General features: G+C 35.0%; 1 protein-coding gene across 1 annotated transcript in view; it reads right to left on the minus strand.

Annotated features, from left to right (window-relative positions):
• Nucleotides 1-16,848, minus strand: part of SEMA3C (semaphorin 3C) — a 180,157-nt gene that overhangs the window by 67,250 nt on the left and 96,059 nt on the right. The window contains exons 5-6 of the mRNA XM_010386802.2: nt 10,654-10,773; nt 2,406-2,496 (exon numbers count right to left, since the gene is read on the minus strand). Of these exons, the coding sequence (XP_010385104.1) occupies nt 2,406-2,496; nt 10,654-10,773 (211 nt within the window). The remainder of the gene's footprint in view (nt 1-2,405; nt 2,497-10,653; nt 10,774-16,848) is intronic.

A 16,848-nucleotide genomic window follows, 5' to 3' on the forward strand; every position in this document is an offset into this window, starting at 1 on the left:
CCAAAACACTGCTTCTATTAAATAATATTTGGAAACATGCCTTGCATAGGACATAATTGGATAACTTTATAGTTTCAAAGCTAACTTTATGTCCTAAATGATATATTTTTGGCTCCTCCCTGTCTGATTTGAATGCCAATATTCAAGCAATTCACTGAATAACTTCCAAGGTTTACCTGTCTTAATGTAATTTCCAGATATGAGAAAGAAAGATGAGTTATCTATGCAGATGAATCAAAGCAAGCATTTTGAACACAGTAATTATTTTTCACCTGTTCTATGGTTGAAGGATGAAATTTTAATGCTGGCAATACATTAAAAAAAAGCAAAGAGGAAAAGATATCTACTGTATGTATGACATACTAAAATCCAGCATTTGTTACTTGGTCAACACATGACAACTCAGATATATATATATATATATACACTCAGATATATAAGTATATACATATATATTTGTACTCAGACATATAAATATATATATTTATACTCATATATAAACATATATTTATACTCATATATATATATATATATATATTTTTTTTTTTTTTTTTTGAGACGGAGTTTCGCTCTTGTTGCCCAGACTGGAGTGTAATGTCACAATCTCAGCTCACCACAACCTCTGCCTCTCTAGTTCAAGTGATCCTCCTTCCTCAGCCTCCCAAGTAGCTGGGATTACAGGTGCACGCCACCATGCCCGGCTAAATTTTTTGTATTTTTAGTAGAGACAGAGTTTCTCCATGTTGTTCAGGCTGGTCTCAAACTTCCAACCTTAGGTGATCCACCCACCTTGGCCTCCCAAAATTCTGGGATTATAGGCATGAACCACTGCTCCAGGCCAACTCAGGCATATTTTTAAAGTGTCTTAATCAAAAGAGAATGTCTTTTAAGTGAGTCATGGAAAGGTATTCAATGACTGAGGTTTAAAAATTGACTTGTCAATGTGTGGATCATTAAGCAATTAGGCACATGGCTTAACTGATATTTTGTGTAAAGTGAAAAAATGAAAAAATAGCTTTATTACCATCTCCTTTTTGCCATAGCAATTTTTAGACAGACAATCCCCAGAGAATGTACTGGGCTAACACGTGCACTTTGTTCATCTTTCCTTTGAAAAAACAACCCTTTAACTATTTCTAAAAGATTAATAAAACACAGGACTACAGACATCTCTTTGACATACTGGTTTCAATTCCTTTGAATATATACCCAGAAGAGGAAATGCTGGATCATATGGTGATTCTATTTTTTGTTTTTTGGGGAATGTTCATACCATTTCCCAAAATGACCGTACTAATTTACAATCCCACCAACAATTTACATGATTTCCTCTTCTCCATATACTTCCCAACACTTGTTATCATTTGTCTTTTTTGATAACAGCCATTCAAACAGGTGTGAGGTGATATTTCATTGTCTATACTTCCATGTTCATTTCAGCATTATTCACAAAAGCGAACACATGGAAGCAACCTAAGTGTTCATCAACATATGAATGGATTTTTAAAAACGTGGTACATATATACACAATGGAATATTATACACTCTTAAAAAAGAATGAAATGTTGTCATTTATGACAACATGGATGGAACTGGAGGACATTACACTAAGTGAAATAAGCCAGGCACAGAAAGACAAATAACGTATGATCTCACTTATATGTAGAATGTAAAAAAGTTGATCTCATAGAAACAGAGGTAGAAGGGTAATTATTAGGGGCCAGAGGATACAGGGAGGGGCAAAAAAAAAAAAAAAAAAAAAAAGATGTTTATCCAAGGAATAAATTTTATGTGATTTTAGTGATCTACTATACTGCACAGTGACCATGGTGACAATAAATAAAATTTATTGTATATTTCCAAATTGCTTAAAAATAGATTTTTAACATTCTCACCACAAAAAAATAAGTTGGTGAGGTAATAGATATGTCAATTGGCTTGACTGAATTTTTCCTTTATGTATACATACATCAAAACACCACATCGTATTTTATAAATATACACAATTATTTGTCAACTAAAAACAAAAAATAATTAAAGGTAAAGAAAAAATACTAAAACATGAGGAAAAGTGGGTGTACTTAATACTATAAACGCAATTACAGAAAACACTGAAAACTACTTTATGATAATATATAAGTATACACATACACACTTTCAAAAATGCTTGGCTTGCTCTAGAAATGACGAAACTGTCATTTATAGATGAAAAGTTACATGCTTATTAATTAATCTTATTCTTACAAATGAGAAACTGAACTCTCTATTTCTCAGCTCACAACTTTCTTCGTATTATTCTACTCATATACTATCATCCATACAACCATCAATAACAGGCCTACCATGTCAAGCTAATTTTCCATATTATTTTATGTTTAATCCTCCCTCTTCCATTGTCTACTTACTGATCATAACAGACACCGTGTTCACGTTGGGGTTGAAAGAGCAGCGTCCTTTTCCAGATTCACACTTGGAGTCAATCATGAAAACTTGGTCCTTTATTGTAGATAAAATTTAAAATGTGGCAACAATAACTTATTTAGTGAAGACAACAGTTCATCAGTAAAACAAAGCATCCTTAAAATTAAAATGCTTTCTAGTTGGTTGCTTATTATGCCTTCCAATTTACTATATTAAGATTTACTAAAACTATGAGGAGAATTGATCTGTAATTACAAGGTAACCACAGCAGGGCTAGCTCTCATTCTATTACACTCCCCAGAGGGCTAATCCAAGAAGTCGTTCTCCTCAAATCAACATCAGCAAAAATCACTTGAAAACCAAGTATTATTATAAATCTCAACTAGATGTGTTGAACATCAGCCAAAAGAAGACAATTGTCCATAGAGGAACAATCTATGTAAGGACTATAATATTACTATAATATTTTCAAAATAATTAAGATTTTTAAAACATAGAATTTTATCTTACTGTTTAATTTTATTATATAAAGCATTGTACAAGATTCAACAAAATAATTCATAATTCAGATTTAAAATGTGCCATTTACTCATGAATTTATTTAACAAAAATTTACTGAGCATCTGCCATGTACCAGAAACTGACTTAACACTGGTGATATTGTAAATAAAATACACTAAAATTTTTGTCCTCAAGTAATTTATAACCTAGTGAGAAACATAATAAATAATTAAACTATGGAATATGTTAGATAGTGCTTGCTACTGAGAAGGAAAGTTAAGCAGGAAAAGGGAAGAGAGAAGACTATAGATTGGGGGCAATAAATTCAATGGTTTTAGCCTCAGCAAGAACAAATATCTTGTCAGTATAAATATGTACCTTTTTCTCATATAAAGTTAGTACAAGCCCCCTACTAAAATTCAAAGTAAAAATAAATGATCATATTAATAGGTCAAATAAGATGATAAGGAATCTTAATTATCAAGCTAAGGCTTTTGAAAGTTATCCTGAAAGAAATATGAACTCAATAATATTTTTGAGTGTGGAAATGGAAAGTTGCTCTAGAAAGTTGGACTTTATCTAGGAAGATTAGGAATGAAATGTATAAAAACAGACACTGCATTCGGGAAAACTGGTTAGTTTCCTATTACAAGAGTCCAGGAATTAGAAGGTAATAATCTGACATGGCATGTTTTCAGTGGTCAAGGTAAGAGCAACAGAGATGTAAGAAAATTTATATAGTGTCAATCAACAGAGCTTGGCAATCAGTTATAATTTGGTGGTTCTAATTTCATTGTACTTGTTGTCCTTTTCACATTGCCTCCACGCCTGAAAGGATACATCTATTACATTTTCTATGTGCCTCCAAACTACTGTTTTGTAAAAGGAACCTAAAAAGGTAAATCCAAACAACTATAGATATGTGACCATCAATCACAATCAATTTCTAATTGATCATATTCAGGAAAACAAAGATGATCCTATTTTTTTTTTTTTTTTTTTTTTTTTTGGTTGAGACGGAGTCTCGCGCTGCCGCCCAGGCTGGAGTGCAGTGGCCGGATCTCAGCTCACTGCAAGCTCCGCCTCCCGGGTTTACGCCATTCTCCTGCCTCAGCCTCCCGAGTAGCTGGGACTACAGGCGCCCGCCACCTCGCCCGGCTAGTTTTTTGTATTTTTTAGTAGAGACGGGGTTTCACTGTGTTAGCCAGGATGGTCTCGATCTCCTGACCTCGTGATCCGCCCGTCTCGGCCTCCCAAAGTGCTGGGATTACAGGCTTGAGCCACCGCTCCCAGCACAAAGATGATTCTAAAGTTTTGACTCCTTGAAAAAATAACGCTAGTACATAGTTGTTATATTGAGTGTCTATACTACCGCAGGACCTCTCTGAACATAACAGAGAATAATAGAGCTTAAAAAGAATCACAGACCTCTAGCCTAAAAAGATTCTTTCTGAGTATCCTAAGATCTTCATCAATGAAGTCACTCTACAGGTGATGAAAAAATATGACTTATCCAGAAGACCATGTAGCTAAAGGGTGATAATAGCACAATTTGAATTCAGTCTCCTGACTCCTAGTGAATCCGATTTCCAAAAGGCCTTCATTTTATGTTAACGTCTAAACTAAAAAAAAAATCATAAACCAGAAGAAAAACAAACAAAAAAGCCTTATTGTGATTCTAGAGCTGGAGACTGATTTGACCAAATAAGTGAGAGTTCGTCTTGCAGGAACTGATGAGGTTGTTTAGGTACCATTTTCTCTCAACTGACCTACTCCTACATCACACAGCACTCTAGATGCAGATCTTGTCACCACCAGGAGCAGATGTGGTCTACCCTAACAATAACTATCTCAAGTACCCTGAAATAATTCTTCAAACTTGTCTCCTAAGAACTCTTCTCTACTTCTCCCCAGTTCATTAGGCTTTTCTCTTTTTGACTTTGTTAACAGGTTAGATTCCATGTTTTTTGTTTGTTTGTTTGTTTTTTAAAGACAGGGTCTAGCTCTATCTCCTGGGCTGGAGTGCAGTGGTGCAATCTCGGCTTACAGCAACCTCCACATTCCAGGTTCAAGCGATTCTCACGCCTCAGCCTCTGGAGTAGTTAGGACTACAGGGACGTACAACCATGCCTGGCTATTTTCTTGTGTGTGTGTTTTTTTTTTTTTCTTTTTTTTTTTATAGAGACGGGGCTTTTGCCATGTTCCCCAGGCTGGTCTAAAACTCTTGGGCTCAAGTGATCTGCCCGCCTTGGCCTCCCAAAGTGCTAGGATTACGGACATGAGCCACTGTGTCTGGCCAGATTCCATTTTTAATTTCAATAAGTTTTTTAATTTCAATAAATTTTGACACAACATTCAATTCCTTGAATGTATGACTTTTTCATTGCATCCACACCCCAAAGGAATACGTCTATCTACATTCTCCATACTTGCCTCCAAACTACTAAAGATTTTGTAAAAGGCAACCTAAAAAGTAAATTCAATACACTACAGATTTGTGATCACCAACCACAAGTGGATTCCCTACAACGTACAGTGGCCTTTCAAAGATTCTCTTATCACAACTGGTTCTGTCATCAAAAATTTCAAGCCTTTGCCACTACAGTCAAATCCTGATTCTTCTGATCCCCTAACTTATTCTCAACTCATATTACTGCTACTGTGCAGAGAAAGCAAAGCTCTTAAATGACATATCTTCAATTCCTCACTACTAAACACACAAATACCATATTATATTTAGTAATGTAGTATTATATTGATATATCCACTAATACATGAAACTAGTTCTCTTACTTTGAGGCCAATACTTTGGATTTCATTGCTTTGGATTTCATCTTGTCTTGTCTTTTTAGGCACCTTAGATTTCCATTATTCCATGCGTTTCTCTGATACATATTTTCATCTTATTAATTGGAGCCTTTATGCCATTATTTAAACAACTCCCTCAGCTCCCATATACCACTCTCCTTATAAACCACACTTCTCTGGGAATTACATACATCCTCAAAACCATTTTCTGACCTGCCATTTTATTTTCAATCCACTTTAATTCAGCATCTAATGTCAATTTTGCATTGAAACACTTATTGATAAGAACTTTAATGACAATCATGGTACACAACTCAGTGCTTATTTTTTAGACCTCATCTACTTGAATTCTCAATGGCACTTGGAATTGTTGAAAACTTCTATGTTTTTACAATGACTTATTTTTATTTCCCAGAACCAACATAGTCTTTTTTTCCCTACCCCTCTTTCTCTGTTTCTCTTTATTTTTTTAAGACGGAGTCTTGCTCTGTCACTCAGGCTGGAGTGCAGTGGCTGCGATCTTGGCTCACTGCAAGCTCCGCCTCCCAGGTTCATGCCATTCTCCTGCCTCAGCCTCCCAAGTAGCTGGGACTACAGGCACCCACCACCATGCCCGGCTAATTTTTTGTATTTTTAGTAGAGACAGGGTTTCACCATGTTAGCCAGGATGGTCTCGATCTCCTGACCTCGTGATCCACCCGCCTTGGCCTCCCAAAGCGCTGGGATTACAGACACGAGCCACCACACTCCAGCCCTGTCTGTTCCTTTTAAAGCTTGTTTGTAAGTTGATTTTCCTCCAATTGGCCATTAGTTAGGAGACCCTCAAGTCTCAATCATAGTCATTCTTTTCTTTTACTCGATACTTTATCTCCCTCTCTGCATAATTAAATCCATACTTTTCTTGGGCTCCAGTTACTCTTATAAACAATGACTCACACATGTATATACTCAGCCTTATATTTAACCACCTACTTGATATCACTAGTTAGACCTTTCCATGGCATCTCTCATTCAACAGACCAAACTCAGGCTTATAATCTTTACCCTATACATGGTCTCTTCATTCTCATCTCAGTTCACAGCAACTATACAATTAAAGAGGCTGAAAATAACAAATGAACAAGGAAAGTGTCAACATTTATATCATTTTCTTTTCTATATCCAAATCCATCAACATCATCTATACTATTTTATACTTTATACCATTTTATACTCTCTGTCACCATTGCTATCACCTGAGTACAACAATCTCTTTTGTGGTCTTCTATGTCAACTCTCAAACTAATCTCCTACAACTTTTCCACTCCCCTTCTCCCCACGCCACAAATCATCTGTTACCTAACACACGAGTGACAACACAATTCTGTTCATGCCATTTTCTGCTAAAGATTGTTCCAATTTACTTCTCTGTTGATATATAAGAAAGACCATGATCTTTAAAGTAGCCTATAAGCTTCAACATGATTTTGATTCTGCTTTTATTCTCATTAAATGAATATTTCTGGATTGAACAATGAGAGAAAATAACAGAGAGTAGGTGGTGAAAAATTAAAAAGTAGGCATAGCAAAGTGTCCTTGGTCATAGACGTCAATAAAGGCAATGAAAAATACAGCCCATGAATGGCGGAATTTAATGTCATAGATTGTTCTAGGAGAGGGGATACAGATTGAGGGAGTCAACTTGGTCACTGAGGAATCTGCCATTAATCAAACAGTTTTAGTTAATGTGTAGGAGTGAAATATTAGAAAGGATGAATAAAGATATACAGAATAGGAGCATAAAAGCTGGAAATTCAGCCTCCTACTCTGAGCAGCTTAGTAATGAAGTAAAAGAGAAAGGAGGAAATTAGAAAAAAGAAGTCACAGAACCAAAAAAAGGATTTTAAGGGAAAGAAACCCAATCCTTTCTTTAAATGGGCAAAAATAAATAAATAAATAAAATAAAATAAAATATGAAGGTTATTTATCAAAGAACTTAATACAGAAAATGTATAATTTTTCTTCTAAAACAGAAAAAATACTAGAAAAAGATACTGAAACAAACTAGATCGGTGGCAAATTTCATTCAAAAAGCATACAGGATAATTTGCATACCTATGACATTCTTGGTCACCCGTGATATTCTTGGTCTAAGGTAAAGTTATCTGCCTGATGAGGGTCATCAGGGTCAGGGGAGCTTAGGGGGAACTTAATTGGTATTCAGTTGTTGAAACAGATGTTATGAAAACATCTGGTGAAATCAAAGATAAGATGTGGTAATATTCCAAGAATTTGCTGCAAAATTAACCGATCACCATTTTTGCTTGCTGTTTTATTCATTCATTTAAAGTCATGATTCACTTGTATTGCTTTATCTTTTTCCAGGAACAGAAGACAAGCAGTAAAGACAGTAGACACAGGAGAAGCACTGTGGTTAGGTCTTCATGTAGCAAGGATTCTAGGCTCTTTAGGTGGGTACTGTTGAAATCTCAGAAAGCTCTGAATCAGTCTTGCAAATAATAGAAGAGAAATGGGATGTAACAAAAGCATGTGATGCGCCAAACACGAAGTAGGCTCATCAAATATCCCCCAACACCAATGAATACCTATGAAGACAGACCAATGAAAGATGGCAGGTAATGTCCCAGATACAAAACTGAATAATTAAAATAACTCTGCCAACCTAGCTTGGTTCACCTTCAAATTAGGGTTGAATAGATGAAAAATGTCATCTCTCAATAATAATAAAAGAGGGTCAGCAGTAAGTATTACCCTTGGTGATTACAAAATACAATGTTAGTGATAGAGAAGAATTCTCTCAAAATAAAACTTTCTGCATCATGGTCATTTTATGCTAGGAGATCTTTTATCCTAAACTAAAAGAAAGCAAATCCATTATATGTTTGATTAAACCATGTAGTTCTATATTCACACTATGGTTTTCATACTACAAATATACAAAAGTGACGTTATGGTGAAATTCTCCGACTAGAGTGAACTATCAAGGACTACATTTTATAAAGCTTAAAAATCATAACCCTGTTCATATATAAATTGGCTCTTAAGATGTTCACATATTATTTCAGAGATTCATTAATGAAACTGCTTCTCTTTTGAAACATATCTTTTGAAGTGAGACTAAAGTAGTTCATATTTAGCAAAGTGATTAAAATGTATTCCGTGCTGGTTTTCCAAAGGAGATTATTTTTTTGGACAGAATTTCCAATTAAGCCTTGAAGTGCATAGTGGGCAATTCGTACATGGGAAAATAATTTTATTTGAAATGTGTGTTCTGAAAATGGCTATGCTATTGTTGGCCTGTACAGTGACTGCACAGACTTCAGGGAAGTGCCTGACAGATTGCAGACGTCTGAGGCAGTAGTTTATTTAATCAATTGATCACAGGCATGTGGTTTTAATGACAAGTTCAATGCAGCCAACTGTATTCTTCCAAAAAGCATAACTTTACTTTTCCTGTAAGAATTTTAATATTTCATAACATCTTGAACCACATTAAAAATGTCTCATTTTGGGGTCAAATTATAATTATTTTTAAATGACTTCTTATTCATTAAAACATACTTATGTATAAATTACATGTCTGAAAAACAACTTAAAAAAGCATCATTGTTCAGTCATATTAGTACTAAAATAGATTATTGTTGTTAAAGGAAAATAAGCTTTAGATCAGTAGCCATATTTATTTTTTGCAAAATTCTAATCTAAAATATCAAATTAAAATATTATTTAAAAAATGGACTTTCTATATTTAAGTTGCATAATAAAGCCAAACCAAGTTTGAAAATTCAGTTTTTGGCCAGGCACGGTGGCTCATGCCTGTAATCCCAGCACTTTGGGAAGCCGAGGCGGGTGGATCACGAGGTCAGGAGATCGAGACCATCCTGGTTAACACAGTGAAACCCCGTCTCTACTAAAAATACAAAAAATTAGCTGGGCGTGGTGGCAGATGCCTGTAGTCCCAGCTACTTGGGAGGCTGAGGCAGGAGAATGGCGTGAACCCAGGAGGCGGAGCTTGCAGTGAGCCAAGATCGCGCCATTGCACTCCAGCCTGGGCAACTGAGCAAGACTCCATCTCAAAAAAAAAAAAAAAATTCAGTTTTTAAAATAATTATGTTAAGTAAAACAAGATGTTTGACTAAGAATGAGTAGAAACTCTCTCGATGTAATGTACTTTCCTTAGTCAACAGTTGTGGACTGGGATAACAAAGGCTTAAGTAGCGCAGGTGAAGTTCAACCAGCCTCATATTTGACTATACATTAGCTATATATTTGACTAGTGTTCAGCAAACATCATATCATAATACACCATATCACTCTAACTAATGTAAGAATAAGGCTGGAATAACCTAATGTAGGATGATGTTGGTCTAAGATAAAAGTATGATTTCTTAATTACATCAAGTTCTTTTCAGCAGACACTTGGCATCCTGCTTTATACATCTTTTACAGATATACATTTATAAAGTTTTATTTAATTTGAAAGACAAGAAATTACACTAGATTTGAGAAGGTTAAGTTTATGCTACAATATTTCTATAATTTGGAGCAAATATTATCACTGTATTACATTCAAGTTATCTTGAAACTATAACATTTTTCTTTTATCTTTTACAGCTTTACAAATATACTAAAAATATATACATATACACTAAAACTATATATATAGTTGCATCCAACTAAAAGTATATATATATATTTACATATTTATAATACACACAAAAATATATACACATTTTTAGTTGAAGGTAAAAGGTGATACTTCAAGTAACCTGACAGACAGGAAAAAATGTAATATACTTTATGTTTAAAGGGCATGAAAATATTTTACGAATATTGATATTTCCAAGTCTTCACTCTAAAATACAGTTTCAAAAATCCTTGACACTAATATCAAAACTAAGAATGTTAAATAGTTACACTTACCTCTGATCTCCTCCCTCTGTTCAAGTAAGTACAGACGGGACTGAAAGCACCACTCCCACAGACATACAAATGTGTACGATTGAAAGTCTGAATTACACGGACAAAGTTCCCACAGCCGTGCTAAAAGAATCAGTAAATAAGCAGTTAGTAACTCAATGACTTTCATTGTTATTTCAGTTAGCTATGTTAACCTGAGATCTTGTATGATAGGTAACAATGAGGTGACATAAACTTTTGATGTTATTAGTCCAGGGTTGTCCAATCTTTTGGCTTCCCTAGGCTATACTGGAAGAAGAATTGTCTTGGGCCACACATAAAATACACTAACACTAGGAATAGCTGATGAGCTAAAAAAAAAAAAAAAAAAAAAAAAAAAAAAAAATTCTCATGTTTTAAGAAAGTTTACGAATTTGTGTTGGGCCACATTCAAAGCTGTCCTGGGTTGCATGAGGCCCGTAGGTCACAGGTAGGACAAGTTTGTATTAGGCCATATCTTTGGGGAACTATTAATATATTTGCACCTCTTCAAGGCAATTTGAGAATACTTATCTAACTTGTAGAAGTACCAAATCAAATACTAAGATTTGGTGCAACTGAAGAAAAACAGTGGTTCAGGAATAGTCAAAACATTATTACAGGAACAGTCACTCGACAAATATTTACTGATTACCTACTATTTGACAGGGTATAGTCAAATTCTCTGGGCATCCTTACTGAGAAAAACACAAAAATCTCTACGCTTGTAGAATGCAACTGAACAAAGTTATCATACGTGCCCTGCTTTTTCTATTTTTGTTTTAATCTGGACTAATTCTAATACTTCATTTGAAAATTGCTCTCAAATGTATACATGTCAATGCAAATATTGTTTGGCAATACTTTGCTATACATTTTCCTTTCTGCTCCATTTTTTTATTGTTAAAAGATGTATTTCCAGAAATATTAAAATAACAACATGGTTTATTCCACTGATTTATTTCAAGAGAAATACAGTGCACGGCAGATAGTAAGTAAAATGCTCTATTTCATTATTCTCATACTACAACACTGTTTAAATTTTTATATCCTGAAACTTTATAAACATATTATTTACCTGAGAAAGTTTACAAATTAACACACAGAAGTTATTTTTTCTCAAGTTTTCCTTAAAACATTAAACACACACACATTATATAAACGTGTTCTGAATGCACCTGTGCCTATACAAGTTCCATATTACCGTTAGTACACAGTGGCAAACACTATTCACCTTAAGAACTGACCAATAAAACTAATCTCCAACAAAATGCCAGCATAATGACTGCCTTCTATGAGGAATGACATAATCATTCTCTTTGCCCTGGATCCCCTAAAATATTCCCTTCTTCTCTCATAGAAACTCCTTTCTCACTTGCTCCCAGTTCAAGTAAAGGCAAGGCTGTCATTTATTCACCCAATGAAATAAAATGATTATTGTAATTCTCAATTGATTGTGACCTTGCAGGAGCACAGAAACACAGTCAGCACTAGATACACATCTCTGTGACTAAATTAGCCACTGAATGTTCCACAGTTACTAGCTTCACTATCCTTTGTTGACTATAATTCAATCAAGCTTGAGATTGAATGACTTCACGAAGTCATTTTTCTCTCAAAGAACATAATAAAATGATTGTATATTAGAGACAGTATTTTTATTAAAAAACTATAAAGAAACATATCAAAAGTTAACAGTAACTTTTCCCTGGGTGGTCAGAAAATATATTTTGCTTTCCCCCCTGCTAGGTACCATGTATGCTCCTTTTTTTTTTTTTTTTTTTTTTTTTTTTGAGACAGAGTCTTGCTCTGTTGCTCAGGCTGGAGGGCAGTGGCACAATCTCAGCTCACTGCAACCTCCGCCTCCAGGGTTCAAGTGATTCTCCTGCCTCAGCCTCCCGAGTAGCTGGGATTACAGGCACGTGCCACCATGCCCGGCTAATTTTTGTGTGTGTGTGTTTTTAGTAGAGACGGGGGTTTCACCGTGTTAGCCAGGATGGTCTTGATCTCCTGACCTCATGATCCACTCGCCTTGCCTCCCAAAGTGCTGGGATTACAGGTGTGAGCCACCACGCCCAGCCTCTCCTATTTTTTTTTTTTTTTTTTTTTTTGAGGCGGAGTCTCGCTCTGTCGCCCGGACTGGAGTGCAGTGGCCAGATCTCAGCTCACTGCAAGCTCCGCCTCCCGGGTTTACGCCATTCTCCTGCCTCAGCCTCCCGAGTAGCTGGGACTACAGGCGCCCGCCACCTCGCCCGGCTAGTTTTTGTATTTTTAGTAGAGACGGGGTTTCACCGTGTTAGCCAGGATGGTCTCCATCTCCTGACCTCGTGATCCGCCCGTCTCGGCCTCCCAAAGTGCTGGGATTACAGGCTTGAGCCACCGCGCCCGGCCCTCTCCTATTTTTTAATAAAGCATATCTATTATTTATATTATTGAAAAACTAAAACAAAATAAACGTTGCTAAAATAGAAGTTAAAATTAAAATGAGTATTATTTTACATTTTCCATCATTTTTCCTTTTATATTCATTATTATTTGCCAGCAAATATATGCTTTTTTTCTTATGCAGTAATTTTATACAGATGTTTCTATGATACATTTTTATTATTAAATAATCAATCATTAACTCTGTAGTCAAATAAATTAATCCTTACAGACCAGACCATATACTTTATTTTTAAGACATTAAGGACTTTTGTTAAATACACAGTGTCATTTTATCTTGACACCTGTTTATAGAGGTATCTGGAATTTGATTACATAACTACAGATAACATGTTTCCGAAGAAAAAGCACAGATGAAATACGGTATGTTTATAATGTGTCTATGTAAAGGGAAATCTATGAATGAGACACATGCATATTTTTTCACATTCATATTTAGTCATTCTGGGATTCTGTATACAATATTTCAATATTTCCCCATAAGATATAAATAATTCAATCCAATTCCTTTAGTAACAGGTTATGTCTCTCTCATCTTGGGTCTTATGGATGTCAATGTACTTTCATGAATTACTGGTATGGGTAAAATGAAAGAAGTCAATAACATCTCTTTTATATTTCAAATGCACTATACTCATTGCATGTATCTATCTGCTTATTATGACTAATATTTATTTAGAGTTTATTACATCCTACACTGTGAAATAATCATATTGTATATTTTACCTTTGATTTTTACCTCCAGAAAGTTTGATTTTTACCTTTACAGCTGACATTTATTTAAAACTTACTGTATGCTACTTAGGTACTGTAAGGTTTTTACCATATTCATTCAGGTTTTTACCGTAACTCAGTTCCTTTTAGAAAAATAAACTTTAGAGCTTTTTAAAAAATAACCTGTCTGAGATCATATAGGTAGTAACTAAAGCAGATTTACAAACACATACATCTCTAACATTGAATCCTGTACTTTTAGCTGCTTTATAATTTGTCATTGGATGAGAAGTCCAGAGTTGTTTCCTGCGGGGGTGGGGGTGGGGGACTGAATGTCTCTCTGCCGCCCAGGCTGGAGTGCAGTGGCACAATCTCGGCTCACTGCAACCTCTGCTTCCTGGGTTCAAGTGAGTCTCCTGTACATCCCGAGTAGCTGGGACTACAGGCATGTGCCACCACGCCCGGCTAATTTTTTGTGTTTTTAGTAGAGACGGGGTTTCATCATGTTAGCCAGGATGCACAGTTGTTTTCATAAGTTAATACTGATATAACTTTTTAGTTTTTATAACATTTATTAATATTCACAGAGCTCTTAATCTTTTTATGTAGATTGTTTAATTCTCATAACAATGCACCAATTTATTAATACTCCATTTTAGTGATGAGGAAATTGAATCCCAGAGAGGTTAAAGAGTTCTAGTTTTAATAAGTAACTAAACTGGGACTTGAACCACAGCCACTCTCCACTGTGCAGCTTTTCTATAGGAAGCTGATTAGCAATTAACAGATTCCCACACTATCTGTTGCTCAGTGTGCTCCCTACCCCTCCCCACACACAAGACTACAAAAGGAAAAACAATTCAGATGAGTTAATTATTGAAAATGATTATCTTGGTCCTTTCCATTTCCATTGTGCTGCCTTCGTTTCTGACCTAGACTACTGCAATAGTGTCAATTCCATCCTGCAAACATGTGCTGAAGTCATTCTATGCAAGGCACTGCATATGGTACTAGCAACACTGGAATGAATAGACTCAACCAACACATGCTTTTAGAGAAAGGAGAGCATAATGTATCAGACTGTGGTAGACACTGCAATAGGACTGTATTTTTAAAAATGTATTGTAGAAGGAAAGAAAGACATTAAATAATGCTGATCTGGGGTCAAGATTAGTAGAGGTGACATTTGAGCTGAGTCTTGCAGAATAATTTAGAGATTTTCACAGGCAAAAGCATAACAAGGAAACAACATTTCAACAAAAAAATAGCATGAACAGAAAACAGAGACACGAGAGTGCTGGATTTACTTGCGGACTAGTGCCTAGAAGGGTTAGAGGATAACTGTGTGACGAAGTCAAGAGAAGTGTAATTACAGTTGGTCTCCCATCCTGCCATAGTCTTCAGATAGGCAATAGAGAGTATTGCAGAGAAGACCGAGTAGATTTAAGTCTGTAGATCTCAGAGCCAGATGACCTAGGTTTAAACTTTGGCTTCATCTTTTACTGGCTTTCAGAACTGAAGACAGTTACTTGGCCTCTGGATGCTTCAATCTTTGCATTTCTAAAATGGCAATGGTAATACTTGTTGTGGACAATATACTAATAAAGCAGTAGAAACAGTATCTGGAACATAATAAACACATCCAACTGTCTAATATTAGATTTGTTTTATTTGCATTTTAAAATTGATATTGTCTATAAACCCGGTGAAATGGTCAGGGCATCTGTCCTGCATAGAGCTTAGTGCAGGTCCTGACCACAGTAAAAATCCACAAAAAGTTTGGAGTATGAATGAAGCCTTAGAGCCTTCAGTGGAAATAAATACCATGGATGCTCTCTTTTCATTGTTTAATTCTCTTTCGAAATGATTTCCTGGCACAATGTTAACGAAATATAAGGCTGCTAACATTATACAGAATATAATAAAACTCTATTTTTTATATACATTTATGTCTATATAACAAAATCCTGGAAGAATATACCCTGAATTGTTAAGAGTAATTATGTTTCAGTAGTGCAATTTACTTTCTTTAACAGTGATACAGCATTAACTATGTACTATGCACTGCTCTAAGCTGTCTGCAAATATTAACTCATCAATCCTCTTAACAACCCAATAAGGTTAAGTGCTACAGATTAGCACATTTCACAGATAAGAAAACCAAGATGCACAGAAAGTTTAAGTCTCCAAAGTCGAAGAGCTAATAAGAGATGGTTTACTTTCTGTTGCTTTCTCTGTACTTTTCTAGGTCTTCAAAGACTGTTGTATTGAAAATATATTACTTTTATAATATAAAAATATATGTTTTAAAAATATATCCTGGAGCACAGGTGAAAAGGCCTTTAAAAATATTGACTCATCATGGTCCATAATCTGCAATGACATAAATATACTTCATACTTTCCTCTTCTTGGTCTGTACCTTCTTGGTCTAGGGAAATTAATCAAGGTATTTTGATAAAGAAAATATATTTTTTAGGAGCTTAGGATTGTATGGCCACAGAAATAGGGAAACTGATATTCTACAATTAATAAATCAAGTTTGACACCATATGCATGTAATGTATATATATCTAAATACATATAATCCTACTTAATTTTTCAACTGTCTCCTATAGTATTTACATAGTACATTCATTAAGCCCTATCTCATGGATATGTTTGACAGCATGTGCTATTGTTTAACCTCAATTTATTTAGAGTATGAATAAAATATTAACATTTAGAAATAAATGGAGCATGTAGGAATGTGAGTATGTAGTGGCAGTTAGAGAAATGGGAAGCAGGTTATATTCTTTTTAGCTGAGGCAGAAAATTAGCTATATTCCCACCATGAAAATTTATTTTCTTTAAAAACGTTAGTTTATTACAGAATTATGCTATATTATTACCTAAGATCAAATGTTAAATCACATTAAATTTTCTTCTTATAATTGTTATCTTGTTATAATGTCAATTAAAATTTGATACAACCAAAAAATCTGAAGGATTAAGGGATGCTTAACTCTCGTTTTATTTTTGC

Source organism: Rhinopithecus roxellana, chromosome 6 (assembly GCF_007565055.1).
Source record: "Rhinopithecus roxellana isolate Shanxi Qingling chromosome 6, ASM756505v1, whole genome shotgun sequence".
Taxonomy (NCBI): Eukaryota; Metazoa; Chordata; class Mammalia; order Primates; family Cercopithecidae; genus Rhinopithecus; species Rhinopithecus roxellana.